A 17,363-nucleotide genomic window follows, 5' to 3' on the forward strand; every position below is an offset into this window, starting at 1 on the left:
GGAGATGGGGGGCAGGGCTGGAGAACAGGATGCAGATGTGAGAAAGGGGGCAAAGAGATCTGGTGGGGCTGGCATCCTGCAAGAACTATGGGGAGCGAGGACACGGGGGTGCCAAACTCCTTCCCCCGGGAGAGGGGAATTAATGCCCAGAGAACCCCGGTGTTGTGGCCCCCAGCCCCACTGCTCTAACCTGTGGGACCCTTCCTCTCTCTCCGAGCTGGGGAACGAACTCAGGTGTCCTTGGCTCCCAGCCCCGGTCCTTAACCCCTAGAAACCTGACAGTCCTATAGACCCAGGGGCTGGGCTTCTGTAGCTGGGGAAACAGGAGAATTCTGTCGAGGGAACAACACCCTACGGGGAAATGGCCTGGAGGGGGAGGATTCCCCTCCTCCTCCCCCCCCAAGTAACACAAGGTTCCCACCCTGACCCCATGGGGATGGACAGGGAGGGTTCTGTATGATGCCTAATGAGACATGACGCCATCTCTGCTCCCTTTCTTCCTGGGAGTGACAAGCACTGTCCCGAGGGGACCCTGGCATCTGCGCCAAGGCCACCACCCGGGTCCCAGCCTGGATGTGGCTCATCCTTGCACCGGATGATGTCACACGTGCCCGTGAACCTGAGGGAGGGGGAGGGGCTTGGGGAGAGTTTGTACTGGGGCCTTTGTGACACTAAACCAGATCCCTGGATCCGATCCTGACCCACGACCCCGGCCCCAGCCTCCTCCATGCCTGCAGCTCTGCCAGCGCTTCTCATTGCCCGGGTGGGGGGGTGTCGTTCCCTCCAGGCCTTTCCCCCAGACTCGCAGCCCCCCACTAGCCCAGCCCTGGTCTCCTCCCAGCTCTGCCCACGCCCCCCACTCCAGACCCACGGTCCCGGGTTACCCCAGCCTGCAGCAAATTCCCCACTCAGAAAGGAGATGCAACCAACTCACTGAGGGTATGTCTACACTACCACCCTAGTTCGAACTAGGGTGGTTAATGTAGGCAACTGAAGTTGCAAATGAAGCCTGAGATTTAAATATCCCGGGCTTCATTTGCATCTTGCCGGGCGCCGCCATTTTTAAAGCCCCCGGTAGTTCAGACTCCGTGCCCGCGGCTACACGCGGCATGGAGTAGGTAGTTCGGATTAGGCTCTCTAATTCAAACTACCGTTACTCCTCCGAACTACCGTTACTCCCCATGCTACAGTGTCACAGACACCACAAGGCCATGGCTGCTAAGGGAGAGTGGGTGCGTTACTGCCTCTGCACCTGACCGTGGCTGTGCTGAAGAGTGTGTACTTCTCCCCCTGCCCGGCAGCACGTGCCACACACACAGCCCCTGATTTGTGACACTGGGTAGTGTCGGTTGGGCACTGCACAGCTCAGGACAATCGCAGGGTCTGTCCAACTCCAGCCGCCCCCCCACCCCAGAGGCATGGATACTCCCAGGGGGAGGGTCTCCCTCCACCAGGTCTCACCTGCTTGGCACGGTCCGGGTTCATGGTGGTCTGCGGCTGCAGGATGTTAACAGACTCTGGTTTCACCACGGACTGGGGGATCTCGCGCACCTTCTCCGCGATGAAGTTGTGGACGGCGTTGAGGGCCTCGGCCGTGCCCTGCACGAGGCACACCCGCTCCGTGGTGCCTGGGAGGGAAGAAAGCACGGATGGGTTATTACCCAGGGATGGACACGGTGCTGGAGAGGGAGGGAGGGTGCAAAAAGAGAGCCCTTGTGCAAGGGGAGAACACTGACACCACTGGGGTGAGTGTGCAAACGGAGAATCGCTGTGCAACAGAACGGGGACCTAACACACGGGGCAGAAGGAGGAAGGTGAGTGTGCAAGAGGGGAGGGTGTGTTTAAGAGCGGAGCAATCAGAGACTGCCGTGGGCCCCACACTTGGGGGATTACGGGGCCTGGCATGGGGCGGCAACAGGGCACACTCACCATGGCACTGGGATCCAGCTGTCAGGCAGCCTTTCTGCTACGCCCACCCATGCAGAAGCGGGGTGCAGCGGGCTAGGAGGGTAGCATGGTGGGGCAGAGCAGGGGCAAGGTTTGGGGAAGGGGTGGCGCAAGGGTGGGGCGAATCTGCGGTAGGGGAGCTGCCCTGAGCCCTGCGCCTGGGGAAGTGGTGGGGGGGGGGGGTTGCCCCAGGCCTCGCGTCCCGGGACAATCGATACAGTAGAATAAGAAGTACCATCCCCCCCCACCACCACCAGAAAGGAGAGATCTTAGCATCCCCTGCATTTGCTTCCCCATGGCTGGAGGTGTGTGGGGAATGGCCCTGTGGGGCAAGTGCCCCCAGCTGCTGGGATGCAGGGGGGAGCCGCAGTGTGTGGGGCAGAGGGAGGGAAACCAGGGCGTTTCCTGTCCCCCATCACCTGCCTCCCTATGTCCCCCCAGAGCCTCTCTCCACTTCCCCTGCCCGCCCCTCGTGTCCCCCCATATTCCTCCTCCCCTATCCCCCCACATCCGTCGTCCCCCTCCCTGTATCTCCCCTTATGCCCCTGCCCCTCCCAATTTGCCCCCGGCACATGGTCCTTTCCCCCGTCCCTTCCCCCTCCTTCCCCACCTCCCCCTCTTTGCCCCCCCCCCATCCTCCTCTGCGGCTGCCTGGACAAAACAGGCACAGCCAGGTTACCATGGCAACCTGCAGCGTTTCAAAACCCCCTCCCCCCAGCAGCCCTGATGGAGCCCAAGGCGCAAGGGCCCGTTGCCATGGCAACCGGCACCCCCTCATCTGCCATCCGGTGGTTACCTGGGCGATGAGGGACCCTTTGTCCCCAGCAATGAGGATAGGCCCTCGCCGGGGTGGGGCGAGGGCCACCAGGCGGGAGGGGGAGGGGCAGAGGTGGCCGGGGGGGCCCCGTTGCCCCATGGCAAGGGGCAGGCCCAATGCTGAGATCCCCTCACCCCATGGCCTGGCACCAAGGCGGGGGGGGGGAGAGATGAGCCCCCCCCCCACCCCACACAGAGTCGGGTGGTTCAGGGTGGACAGGAGAGAAATGGGAGGAAGGGCCCGGAATAAGTCAGGAACCCTCAGGCTAGTTCAAACCGTAACCCTGGACCCCGTCCGGCCTCTCCGAGCCAGCTATAGCACTGCTGCCACGGCCACATCACCGACGCCACGGCCCACCCTCGGCGAATCACCAACACCACACACCCTTACCACATCACCGACGCCACGGCCCACCCTCGGCGAATCACCGACGCCACGGCCCACCCTCGGCGAATCACCAACACCACACACCCTTACCACATCACCAACACCACGGCCCACCCTCGGCGAATCACCGACGCCACGGCCCACCCTCGGCGAATCACCGACGCCACAGCCCACCCTCGGCGAATCACCAACACCACACACCCTTACCACATCACCAACACCACGGCCCACCCTCGGCGAATCACCGACTCCACGGCCCACCCTCACCGAATCACCGATGCCACGGCCCACCCTCGGCGAATCACCGATGCCACGGCCCACCCTCGCCGAATCACCGATGCCACGGCCCACCCTCGCCGAATCACCGACGCCACGGCCCACCCTCGCCGAATCACCGACGCCACGGCCCACCCTCGGCGAATCACCGACGCCATGGCCCACCCTCGCTGAATCACCGATGCCACGGCCCACCCTCGCCAAATCACCGACACCACGGCCCACCCTCGGTGAATCACCAACGCCACAGCCCACCCTCGCTGAATCACCGATGCCACGGCCCACCCTCACCAAATCACCAACGCCACGGCCCGCCCTCGCCACTGACGCCACAGCCCACCCTCGCTGAATCACCGATGCCACGGCCCACCTTTGCCGAATCACCGATGCCACGGCTCAGCGTCACCAAATCACCAATGGCACACCCTCACCAGCCACCGATGCTACGGCATACTCTCACTAGCCACCAGCATCATGGCTTACCCTCACCAGCCACCGACGCCAGGACCCACCCTCACCAAATCACCAACACCACAGCCCACCCTCACTAGCTACCGACTCCATGACCCACCCTTGCCAAATCACCGACACCATGGCCCACCCTCACCAAATCACCAATGCCACACCTTCACCAGCCACTGATGGCACGGCCTATCCTCACCAGCCACCAATGCCACAACCTACCCTCGCCAAATCACCAACAGCATGACCCACCCTCACCAAATCACTGACGCCATGACCCACTCTTGTAAAATCACCAATGCCATGGCCTATCCTCACCAGCCACCGATGCCATGACCCACCTTTGCCAAATCACAGACACCATGACCCATCCCCGCCAAATGACCGGCGCCATGACTCACCCTCTTCAAATCACCAATGCCACACCCTCACCTGCCACCAAAGCCACAAGCAACCCTCACCTGCCACTGACACCACAACCCACCCTCACCAGCCACCCACTTCATGGCCTAACCTCACTGGTGCCATGGTTCACTCTCACTAGACACTGACACCATCATCTACCCTCACCAGCCACTGATGCCACACTCTCCCCTACCACCAATGCCACGGCCTACCCTCACATGGCACCAATGCCACAACCCACCCTCACCAAATCACTGCCACGACGATCCACTCTCACCAGATCACCAATGCCATAGCCTGGCCTCACCATCCACCAATACCATAGGTCACCCTCACCCTCAAACACCACCACTGCCTGGCTTCGCCATTCACCAACACCATCTGCCACTCTCACTAGCCACCTATGCCACAGCCCAACCTTGCCAACCACCGATGTTGCCAAATCACCAACCTCACAGCCCACCCTCACCAGCCACTGACACCACAGCCTGTCCTCACCTGCCACCAACACCACGGGCCACCCTTACCAAATCACCCGACACCACGACCCACCCTCGCTAAATCACTGATGTGATGGCCCAACCTCACCCGCCACCAATGCCATGGTCTGGCCGCACCATCCACCAACACCACAGGCCACCCTCGCCTTCCACAAATGCCACTTAGGCCACAGCCCAACCTTGTCATCCACCGATATTGCCAAATCACTTACCCCACAGCCCACCCTTGCCCATCACTGACACCACGGCCCAGCCTTGCCTGCCACCAACACCAGGGGGCACCCTAACCATACCACCTACACCACGGGCCACCCTCACCCACCAATGCCACAGCCCAGCCTTGCCAAATGACTGGTGCCACGGCCCAGCCTCTCCCGCCATAATGCCATGGGCCAGCCTGGCTGGCCACTGTGCTATGGCCCACCCTCACCTGCCACCAAAGCTACAGCCCATCCTCCCCAACCATGACAGCATGACCCACCCTTGCCAACCATCAACACCACGACCCAGCCTCACCCACCAGGGACACCAAGGCCAGGCCTCATCCGCCACTGACACCACGGCCCGGCCTCACCCACCATGAATACCACAACTTGGCCTTGCCATCCACTGACCTCACCCTCACCCGCCACAATGCCATGGGCCAGCCTGGTTGGCCGCTGATGCCACGGCCAATCCCCCCTGCTGGAAAAGGTATAACAAGTGGGGTTCCGCAGGGGTCTGATTTGGGAACGGCTCTCTTCAATATCTTCATCAACGATTTAGATATTGGCATAGAAAGTACGCTTATTAAGTTTGCAGATGATACCAAGCTGGGAGGGGTTGCAACTAATCTGGAGGATAGGGTCATAATTCAAAATGATCTGGACAAATTGGAGAAATGGTCTGAGGGAAACAGGATGAAGTTTAATAAAGACAAATGCAAAGTGCTCCACTTAGGAAGGAACAATCAGTTTCACACATACAGAATGGGAAGCGACTGTCTAGGAAGGAGTCCGGCAGAAAGTGATCTAGGGGTCATAGTGGACCACAAGCTGAATATGAGTCAGCAGTGTGATGCTGTTGCAAAAAAAGCAAACATGATTCTGGGCTGCATGAACAGGTGTGTTGTGAGCAAGACACGAGAAGTCATTCTGCCGCTCTACTCTGTGCTGATTAGGCCTCACTTGGAGTATTGTGTCCAGTTCTGGGCACCACATTTCAAGAAGGGTGTGGAGAAGTTGGAGAGGGTCCAGAGACGAGCAACAAGAATGATGAAAGGTCTAGAGGACATGACCTGTGAAGGAAGGCTGAAAGAATTGGGGCTGTTTAGTTTAGAAAAGAGAAGATTGAGGGGGGACATGAGAGCGGTTTTCAGGTATCTAAAAGGGTGTCATAAGGAGGAGGGAGAAAACTTGTTCATCTTGGCCTCTGAGGATAGAACAAGAAGCAATGGGCTTAAACTGCAGCAAGGGAGGTTTAGGTTGGACATTAGGAAAAAGTTCCTAACTGTCAGGGTGGTCAAACACTGGAATAAATTGCCCAGGGAGGTTGTGGAATCCCCATCTCTGGAGATATTTAAGAGCAGGTTAGATAAATGTCTGTCAGGGATGGTCTAGACAGTACTGGGTCCTGCCATGAGGGCAGGGGACTGGACTCAACCTCTCGAGGTCCCTTCCAGTCCTAGTATTCTGTGATTCTATGATTCCCCAACCACGGCCCTTGATACAAGCCCATGCTCACCAGCCACCAACACCATGACCCATGCCCTCCTTCATAAACCATGTGCATGAGGGATGTAAAATCCTGTTTAATTAGTTAACCAGTTAAACATTAATCTTAAATGATTAACTAATTAAACAGGGAGGGGGGGCACTGGGGAGGAGCAGCTCCCTGCCCGTGCCCACCATGGTCAGACTGGAGCGGCGCTCAATCTTGCTTCCGATCCTGGTCTGGGAGTTGGCAACTCTCCCTCCGCCACTTCTGCCCTCCCATCTCCCATCCGAGGCTGCCGACTCCCAGTCCTCGTGGGATGGGAGCCAGTATCCACGCGAGGCTGGAGCAGTCCCCAAGGCTGCTCCGGGTAAGGGTTAACTATTACTCAGGAGGAATCACCCATGAAGTGTGATGCTTACCGGGCGACCGGTTAACCAGATACCCGTTCCCATCACTCATGTGCACCAAACCGCAGCCCGCAGCACCGCAAACCTCCTTCGCAACGCTACACACCTCCCTCCTTGCCATCCGCCGCAAGCACCCAGAGCACAGACCACCAACCGCCCACCAGCACTGCCCACCGCACAAACCACAGCTGCTGTCCACACACTGCCACGGGCCACAACTCCCAGTGGTCAGAGCCGAGCGGGCTGGGAGCCAGAGCTCCTGCATCCTATCCTGGCTCCGGGAGAGGACTGAGGTCAGAGCGAGCAAGTTGTGTCCCTCGGAGACAGAGCACAGGCTCCGGAGACCAGAGCGACTGCACCGGAGATGCTGGTGGAAACCGGACGAGAGAGGAGACTTTGCACCACACAGCAGAGCGGATCCTGCCCTCCAGCTGTGCCGCTGAGGAAGGGGAAAGCCTCAGGGAAGCAGAGCATCAGGCTGGAGCAGAGGGAAACGACCCCTTTTTAGGACCCTCCCTCCAGATGGCGTCGTGGTCTCCTCTCGCACGGAGGAGACCCCCCTGGGGAAGGGGGCCCAGTTCTGATCACCATATTTGGGGTCGGGAAGGAATTTTCCTCCAGGGTAGATTGGCAGAGGCCCTGGAGGTTTTTCACCTTCCTCTGTAGCATGGGGTACAGATCACAGCTGGAGGATTCTCTGCATCTTGGGGTCTTCAAAGTATTTGAAGGCTTCAATATTTGAGATATAGCTGAGAGGATTATTCTAGGAGGGGGTGGGTGAGATTCTGTGGCCTGCGTTGTGCAGGGGGTCAGACTAGATGATCATAATGGTCCTTTCTGACCTTAAAGTCTATGAGTCTATGAGTCTGAGGAAAAGCCAGGTCCCAGCAATGGGGGAGTCGATCGCTGGGGTTACAGCTAGCTGGGCTGGTGATGACGGAGAGAAGCGCATGGTGGACGGGTGCCAAGCCTGCAGAGTTCAGGAGACGTCTGGACAGACTTCAGGTGGGGGGACACGGAGGTGCCACTGATGCCAGGGAAAATAGGACAGGTCTGCTGGCTAAGAGATTAGAGCCCAGGATCCCCCTAGCAGCATTGTCTGAAATGTTTCCAGTTCGGGGAGGTGGAGATGCAGGGTCTCAAAGCGTTGATCCGGCCCGCAGAGGCCCTGCCGTTCCCCCACCGGCAAGCCAATCAGGGTCTGGGGAGCACATGGCGCTTAGAGTCAACCCTGGCCATGCGCTACTTGCAGGACGGGGGCAAGGGGGGAGGAGACTTTGCATGTTCCCCCCACCCCCAGGCTCTGATTGGCCAGGGGGGATTGCGCTAAGTCTCCTCCCATCACGAGGCCCACAGGCACCTGGAAGGAACCGCCAGCTGTTCAAAACAGCTGATGGTTTTCTCTGGGGAGAGGAGCAAAGACTTCACATGCTCCCCACCAATCAGGGTCTGTGGGCGGGGAAGCACAGAAGTGTCCTGGCCTCACCCCTTCCACCGGAGGCCCCACATAGCCCGGGCCCACTTCAAAAATTTCTGAAGTGGCCCCCGGTCCAAAAATATTGCTCCCCGCCCCCGTCATTGTAGAGGAAGGACGGGCTGCACCTAAACCAAAAGGGAAGCAGACGGCAGGCATGTCCGATGAGAAAGGTCGTAGAGGAGGTTTTAAATTAAGGCCTGGGGGGAAGGAGACAGGGGCGCAGGAGCACACAGCTCAGAGATGTCCCTTATGGGAGGATCTCTGAAAGGGGTCACCCTATGCCCGCCCACCTAAGCCTAAGCCTTCCAAGGGAAGTAGTGGGAGCAAAAGACCTATCTGGCTTCAAGATTAAACTAGATGGGTTTATGAAGGGGGTGGTTTGATGAGATAACATGAACTTGGTAACTAATTGACTTTCACTATCAGTGGGAAATAGGCCAATGGAGGGATGATAGGAGTTACTACAGAGAACTTTTCCTGGGTGTCTGGCTGGTGAGTCTTGACCATAGGCTCAGGGTTCAGCTGATCGCCATATTTGGGGTCGGGAAGGAATTTTCCTCCAGGGTAGATTGGCAGAGGCCCTGGAGGTTTTTCGCCTTCCTCTGTAGCATGGGGTACAGATCACAGCTGGAGGATTCTCTGCATCTTGGGGTCTTTAAACCATTTGAGGACTTCATTATCTGAGATACAGGTGAGAGGATTATTCCAGGAGTGGGTGGGTGAGATTCTGTGGCCTGCGTTGTGCAGGGGGTCAGACTAGATGATCATAATGGTCCCTTCTGACCTTACAGTCTATGGGTATGTCTATACTACCCCGCAAGTTCGAACTAGCGGGGTAATGTATGCATACCGAACTTGCTAATGAAGCCCGGGATTTGAATTTCCCGGGCTTCATTAGCATAAAGCCGGCACCGCCATTTTTAAAAGCCGGCTTGTTCGAACCCCGTGCCGCGCGGCTACACACGGCATGGGCTAGCTAGTTCGAACTAGCTAGCCATTCCGAACTATCTGTACGCCTCGTGGAACAAGCCGGCTTTTAAAAATGGCGGCGCCGGCTTTATGCTAATGAAGCCCGGGAAATTCAAATCCCGGGCTTCATTAGCAAGTTCGGTATGCATACATTACCCCGCTAGTTCGAACTAGGGGGGTAGTGTAGACATACCCTATGAGTCTATGCGCTAGTAAAGAGGAGAGGGTAGAAGTTGGTAAAATACAGGCAGGCGCTTAGAAAACAGTCAAAAGAGCCCCGTTCAACCACACCACACAAAGGCAGGTACCTAAATACGGACACATTCTATAAGTGCTTGTATACAAACGTCAGGGGTTGAAATCCTCAACTGGGGGAACTAGAGGGCCTGGCATTAAATGAGGATATTTACCTCACAGAAACTTAGCGGGTGGGGGGTGTGGTTTTATCTGTGAAAGAAAGCAGAGGTCCAAACCCAGTTAAAATCCTAAATGAATTAAACTCAACCATCAAATCTCTAGAGCCAGAGATTCCATGCTTGGACAGGAAGCGGATAGCAGGAGGAATATGCTACCAACCACCTAGCCAGGATGGTGATGCTAGTTGTGAAATGTTCAGGGAGATAAGAGAGGCCACAACACCAGAAATTCCAGTATTAATGGGGGAGTTCAGCCATCCCCATAGGGACTGAGTCGGGGTGGGCATTCATTTTTTACTGAGAGCCACTCCAGAAATGTTTGACGTCGCCCCAAGGCGGGGCCTCAGGCGGAAGGGCGGGGCCAGAACACTTCGGTGCTTCCCCGCCCACAAACCCTGATTGGTCTGGGGGTGCAGGAGCCTAAAGTCTTTTCCCCTGCCCCCCTCCCCAGAGAAAACCCACCAGTTGTTTGGAACAGCCGGCGGTTTCCTCTAGACGCTGGCACTGTTGGTGGTGGGAGGAGATTTCACACGCTCCTCCCCCCCAGGTCAATCAGGGCTTGGGGGCTACGTCTCCTCCCGCCCTGCAAGCAGCATGTGCCACTTTGAGCACTCCTTGCAGGGAGGGGGCAGGGCAGGAGACTCCGTGTTTCCCCAGCCCCCCTTGCCCTGATCGCCTTGCAGGCAAGAGAGCGGCATAGTCTCTGTGGGCCGGATCAGCCTGCTTGGCGAGCCAGATCCAGCCCATGCAGGTCCTTTTGCCCACTCCTGGACTAAATACCTGTCACCTCAGCATGGGATGCAGAGAGAACATTTTCTACGCCCTGTTAACGACCTCTCTTTGGAGCTGCTAGTCCTGGAACCAACAAGGCAATTCCTGATTTGGTCCTAAGCACTGACTAAGATCTGGGCCAAGAGGTGAATGCAGCTGAACCACTTGGGACCAAGAGGCCTTAGTGTAATTACTTAGGGGGACATACACCCATCACAGTTGTATTTAACTGCAAAAAGGGGAACCACACCAAAACAAGGAAGCTAGTTAAATGGACAAAAACAGGCACGACCGAGAAACGCCTGCAAACTGCATGGAAATGATTTTAAAGCGCCCTAAGAGAGGCTCAAACTAAATGCGTCGTCCCCCCCAATTAATTTTTCCCAGAATGATATGTCAATAGAAAAGGTTTTGGAGCAAACTGATTAATTAAAAAGTAATAGCTCACCCCAGAGTACTGAAGGAACTCAAATATGAAAAAGAAAACCCAAGTAATATGACCAACAAAATCCCACCATGGCTAAACAGCTGGATAAAAGAGGCAGTTAGAGGCAAAAGGGCATCTTTTAAAACTTGGAAGCCAAATCTTACTGAGGAAAGTAGAAAGGAGCATACACTCCGGTAAGTGAAGTATACACCTATAATCAGGCAGGCCAAAAGAGAATTTTAAGAGCAACTAACAAAGAACATGCAGATTAAAACCAATTTTTTTTTCAAATACGTCAGAGGCAGGAAACTTACGGAACTATCAGGAGGTAAATTGGATGCTTAGAGTCATCCCTGGCCGTGAGCTCCAGAAAAACAAGGGCTGCGTCTAGACTGGCATGATTTTCCGCAAATGCTTTTAACGGAAAAGTTTTTCCGTTAAAAGCATTTGCGGAACAGAGCGTCTAGATTGGCACGGACGCTTTTCCGCAAAAGCACATTTTGCGGAAAAGCGTCCGTGCCAATCTAGACGCGGTTTTGCACAAGAAAGCCCCGATCGCCATTTTCGCCATCGGGGCTTTTTTGCGCAAAACAGTTTTTAGCTGTCTACACTGGCCTTCTTGCGCAAAAACATTTCCGGAAAAGGGCTTTTGCCCGAACGGGAACGTCAAAGCATTTGTGCAAGAAGCACTGATTTCGGACAGTAGAACGTCAGTGCTTTTGCACAAAATCAAGCGGCCAGTGTAGACAGCTGGCAAGTTTTTGCGCAAAAGCAAGCACTTTTGCGGAAAAACTTGCCAGTCTAGATGCAGCCAAGGTGTTTGGGGAAGAAACTAAATGAATTTTTTGCACCAATCTTCACCACAGAGGACAATTCGCACACCAGAGCCATTCTTTTTCCATGACAAGTCTAAGGAACTATTCCAGGCTGAGGTATCAGTAAAGGAGGTTTAGGAACAAACTGATCAATGAAAAAGTAATACGGCAGCAGGATCCAAGGTCATTCACCCCGGAGAGATGAAGGAACTCAGAATGAGAAATGGCAAACTGTGGGATTTAACCTCTCTTAAATCAGCCTCCGTACCTGGTGACTGGAGAGAAGCTAATATAATGCTGGTTTTTAAAAAAGGCTACAGAGGCGACCCTGGCAATTACAGGCTGGTAGCAAATTGGTTGACGCTAGAACAGAATCATCAGACCAGCGTTCCCTGTAAGTTCAGCACTCGGCCAGCTGCCCAGGAGAGATTCAAATGCTGCCCAGCTGATTAGCAGAGCGTCTACACCCGACAACATGTGTTTCTATTGGTGGTGCACATACCTGGGTGCACATAACAAAATTTATTCTGCACATTGTCATGTTACTGAATGTTAAGGGGAACAGCCAGATCACTACTGCACCCACTGGGGGCCGGTGTTTGCCCCAAAGTCTATACAAAGAGGGCCATGTGAGGTATCAAATGAAAGCTTACGTTCTACTGATTCTATATGTGCTATCCATATACTGGTATGATGTCTGTATGTGGAGTTATGAATATGGACTCTGTGCTGGTATTGGGCCTGGACTGCCGGTCGTGAGGAAGCAATGGCCAATGAGTGACTATGCTAACTAGCACAGCCCTAAAGACAATGGCTCTCCAGGTGCCCAATACACACCCGAGGAATGGTTCTGGAAACCTGTATGCCAGTCAGTATCTAATGGCTGCTGACATGGGATGCAGGGATGGGACACTCGGCTATGTGACCTGCTCCAGCTTGGAAGGTCCCAGAGATGGATATAAAGGACCATGAGGCGGACTCCATCTTGTCTTCAATTCTGCCACTGATCCCAGATGCAGCCTTGCGAGGGACAGCGCGCCGGGAAGGATCGCCGACCCATCCTGACATAGGATGGACACCAGAGACTTTTAAGATAGCAGGTTGTAACATCTCTGCTTAGAACCTGCATCAAGAACCTGGTGATTGGTGCATGTGGTGTATTCTCCTTAACAACCTTACTCTCCACCTTTTCTTTCCTTTATTAATAAACCTTTAGGCTACGTCTACAGTGGCATGATTTTCCGAAAATGCTTTTAACGGAAAAGTTTTCCGTTAAAAGCATTTTCGGAAAAGCATGTCTAGATTGGCAGGATGCTTTTCCGCAAAAGCACTTTTTGTGGAAAAGCGTCCGTGGCCAATCTAGACGTGGTTTTCCACAAAAAAAACCCCGATTGCCATTTTTGCGATTGGGGCTTTTTTTGCGGAAAACACTACTGTGCTGTCTACACTGGCTCTTTTGCACAAAAGTCTTTCGGAAAAAGACTTTTGCCCGAACGGGAGCAGCATAGTATTTCCGGAAAAGCACTGACGATCTTACAGGAGATCGTCAGTGCTTTTCTGGAAATTCAAGGGGCCAGTGTAGACAGCTGGCAAGTTTTTCCGCAAAAGAAGATGATTTTGCAGAAAAATTTGGCAGTCTAGACACAGCCCTCGATTTTAGATTCTAAAGGATTGGCCCAAGCGTGATCTTATGGGTAAGATCCAAAGTGTAAATTGACTGGGAACTGTGGCTGGTCTTTTGGGACCGGGAGAACCCGTTCGGGGTAGGTGAGATTGGGTTCCATAACTCCTCACCTGTGTGCAGGTCCACAGCTGATTGTGGCACAGGGAGAGCTGGAGTTTCTGAGGGGTTTTGCTCATGAGGCTTCCTGCTGGCCGGATTGGCAGCTGAAGCGCTTGGTGTGACTGATTTGTGGCCTATTTGTAAAAGGTCTCCAGTCGGGGGCTGTAAGGAGCCCTGTTTTTGAGCGATTTGCCCTAAGCAGATGCCCTCAGCGGTGCCCAGACCCGGCCCGGTCCATCACACACATGAATTGGAAAAAGTTAGAGGAAACCTTGCCGGACACACAGACGAACACAATATGTGGATGAAAAGTCAAGATGGCTTTTGTAAAAAGAAAATAGCCTCACCAATCTATGAGAATTCTCTGAAGGGGTCAACAAGCATGTGGCCTTCTCTTCTGCAGACTAAACAAACCCAAAACCCTCAGCCTCTCCTCATAGGTCATGTGCTCCAGCCCCCGAATCTTTCTGGTCGTCCTCCGCTGGACCCTCTCCAATGCATCCACATCCTTTCTATAGTGGGGGACCCAGAACTGGACACAATACTCCAGATGTGGCCTCACCAAAGCCGAATAAAGAGGAATAATCACATCTCTGGATCTGCTGGCAATGCTCCTCCTAATGCCCCCTTATATGCCATAGCCCTCTTGGCTACAAGGGCGCCCTGTTGACTCATATCCAGCTTCTCATCCATTGTAATCCCCAGGTTTTGCTTGAAGTTATAAGAGGAAGCTACCTACCAAATGTGGCGGTCCTAGCGCTTCCTGTTTAGCAGGACAGACAGACAGACTCTCTCAAATATACAGCAGATAAAACCTTGAATGAGATATGCAGATCTGGTCACCCCAACCCACTTCAACACTGATATATTGGAAAAGGCGCAGCGATGGGCCACAAAAATTATTCAGAGGCTGGAACAGGTTCCTTGTGAGGAGAGATTAACAAGACTGCGACCGTTTAGCTTTGGAAAGAATCACTAAGGTCTGTAAAATCATGACCGGTGGGGAGAAAGTGAAGATGAGGCCATGAGAACCTGGGGTCCCCCAATGAACTGAATAGGCAGCAGGTTTAAAATAAACATAAGGAAGTACTGCTTCACCCAGAGCACCGTTAACCTGTGGAACTCCTTGCCGGGGGATGTTGTAATGGTCAAAAGTATAGGATAAGTGCATCTACGACAATCAGTCAGGATGGGCAGGGACATAATCTCATGCTTTTGACTGCCAGAAGCAGGGATTGGACAACAGGGGATGGGCTCTCGATAATTGCCCTGCTCTTTTCATTCTGTCTGAAGCATCTGCCACAAGCCACTGTCAGAGCCCGGATCTTGGGCTAGCTGGACCATTGCTCTGAACCCGTCTGGCTTTTCTGACACTATTATTGACAGGAGCATGTCAAGACCCCTGGACCCTATTCCTGTTTTCATCTGGAGACTGTAGCCTTCCTTGGCTCCGCCCCTAGAGCACAGCGTCGCTGTAGGTTGTTAAGCAGCGGCTGTGTTCCACCCCAGAGGTGGCTGCAGTCACGCCCTCTTTCAGGGTGGGAGGGGAGACGTGGAGCTCACACCCTGGCCCCTTGTGCTCTCCCACACCCCTGCCACCAGCACCGGCCTCCACCCCTGCCCGGGAACTCTCCCCTCTGCCCCCCCTCACATCTCCCTCCTCCTGGGGAAGCCCAGCTTGGTGGGGGTGGGGAGCATCTGCTACCAAGAGTGGGGGAGGAAAAGCTCCGAGGGGCAGGACGATTCCCAGGAACTGCCCCGCCCCCACCTATAGTGAGGGACCAGCTCTCTCCACGCCCTTTCCTATTTATCCAGCCGTGATTAGCCCTTGGCCGGGACAGGCCCTATTGTTTCCAGGGATGCGGTGGAGTTTCCTTACAGCGGGGAAGCCTGATCCTGGAGCGCGGGGGGGAGGGGGGCTTCCTGAACCCCTGCCTGAGGGACAGAAACCACTCGTAAAGCTTCCTCATGCCCCTTCCACCCCCCCCCCCGCCCCGCCCCATGGTGGTCCTGGAACGGGCTTGGGATCCACTTAAAAAACAAGAAGTCCAGCAGCACCCACGGCAGCTCCCGGTGCCCTCTCCGTGTTGTGTGAGTCCCCAAGGTGCTGCTAGACGAGTGTTTCCAGTTTCAGACGAACTGCGCCACCCCTCTGGTGCTTTGGATCCCGCTTAACAGGGCGGGGGGGCCAGGACGGAGCCAGGAGATGGGGCAGAGGGGCCCAGGGCAGAGCTGGGGGGGGGAGGAGGGGCCCAGGGCAGAGCTGGGGGGGTGAGGAGGGGCTCAGGGCAGAGCTGGGGGGGTGAGGAGGGGCTCAGGGCAGAGCTGGGGGGGGGGCAGGGGCTCAGGGCAGAGGGGCCCAGGGCAGAGCTGGGGGGGGAGGAGGGGCCCAGGGCAGAGGTGGGGGGGGGAGGAGGGGCCCAGGGCAGAGCTGGGGGGGTGAGGAGGGGCTCAGGGCAGAGGGGCCCAGGGCAGAGCTGGGGGGGGAGGAGGGGCCCAGGGCAGAGCTGGGGGGTGAGGAGGGGCCCAGGGCAGAGCTGGGGGGGTGAGGAGGGGCTCAGGGCAGAGCTGGGGGGGGGGAGGGGCTGGCCTGCACAGCTTGGGGCTGACTTATCTAGGGGAGCATTTCCTGTCATTGAAGCTGTTTCCCTCCCTGCCTGGTCCAGCCCTGCCCAGCTTCCTGCTTCCTCCCCTAGCTCTGCAGCTGCAGGGAGGGGGGATGGGGAGAGGAAGAGGGCAAGGGTATTAAGGGCTGCAGACAGCCACCGTGGTGTCGGGGTGTCTCTCCCTCCTCCATCTCCAGGCCCCTGCCCAAGGGTTATGGGGTCCTGGGGGCTGGCTGCAGGGGCACAGACACCCCTCTCCAGGACCCTTCGTGCGGCTGGAGCTCCCCCACCCCTGCGGGCAGCCTGGGCAGGCCAGGCCCCCAACACGGTCAAGGACGAGCGGCACTGCCAGCCCCACCAGTTCAGACCCCATGGGGCCGACCCCCCATCCTGAGCCTGACCTACAAATCAGGAGCGCCGCCTAAGAGCTCAGTGTACGAGAGAGGGGCTGCCTGGATGTGACTCGCAGGAAGCCATTGCTAACAGCTAGAGAACAGAACCCAAGTGCCCCTCCTGCTCTAACCACTAGACCCCACTCCCCTCCCAGAGCTGAGGAAGAGAACCCAGGTGCCCTGGCTCCCAGCCCCTCCTGCTTTAACCACTATGCTGCCTTGCCACAGTCCCAAGAGTCTCTGCCTCCTACACACACTCCTGATCATGCCCTCAGATTTCGGAAACCCCTAGGGACCAAACTCCCCTCCCTCCACGTCAGGGTGGCGGGGGATGGTGCCTCCCCCTTTCCCGAGGGATTGGAACGACCCCTTTTCTCCCAGGGCAGTTCCCAAGTGAAGAACTGTCCCCTGCTCCCCCTAGTCTCTTGGCAACACCCCTCCATCCCCTGGGATTTGCCGCCCAGTAATCCCCCAATCGAGGACGGGCGATGCAGAGAAAAGCGGCTTAGCTGGGCGGGTCCGGCTTTGTGTGCCCCACAATCAGGGCACAGATTATGTCTGGGCCGGGGCTGCCAGCTTCCCCTGCCACCCAGCACCACCCCCTAATCTCCCCGCTTGACCTGAAAATGAAACCTTTTGTGGGGCTGGCACGTAGCAGACCCGGGACTACGTGGTGCAGGGCCGAGCCCAGGGGTCCTGGCTCCCCGTGTCCTCCTGCTGACATCAAGACACCCCCCAGACCTCCCAGTCCTGGGAGCAGGACTCACGCATCCTGGCTTCCCTGCCGGTGCTGAAACCATTGAACCCCACA

General features: G+C 56.0%; 1 protein-coding gene across 1 annotated transcript in view; it reads right to left on the minus strand.

Moving 5' to 3' along the window:
* NOVA2 (NOVA alternative splicing regulator 2) overlaps nucleotides 1-17,363 on the minus strand; it is a 50,132-nt gene that overhangs the window by 15,865 nt on the left and 16,904 nt on the right. The window contains exon 3 of the mRNA XM_075915101.2: nucleotides 1,462-1,628. Coding sequence (XP_075771216.1) covers nucleotides 1,462-1,628 — 167 coding nt within the window. The remainder of the gene's footprint in view (nucleotides 1-1,461; nucleotides 1,629-17,363) is intronic.

Source organism: Pelodiscus sinensis, chromosome 18 (assembly GCF_052426305.1).
Source record: "Pelodiscus sinensis isolate ZL-2025 chromosome 18, ASM5242630v1, whole genome shotgun sequence".
NCBI classification, from domain to species: Eukaryota; Metazoa; Chordata; order Testudines; family Trionychidae; genus Pelodiscus; species Pelodiscus sinensis.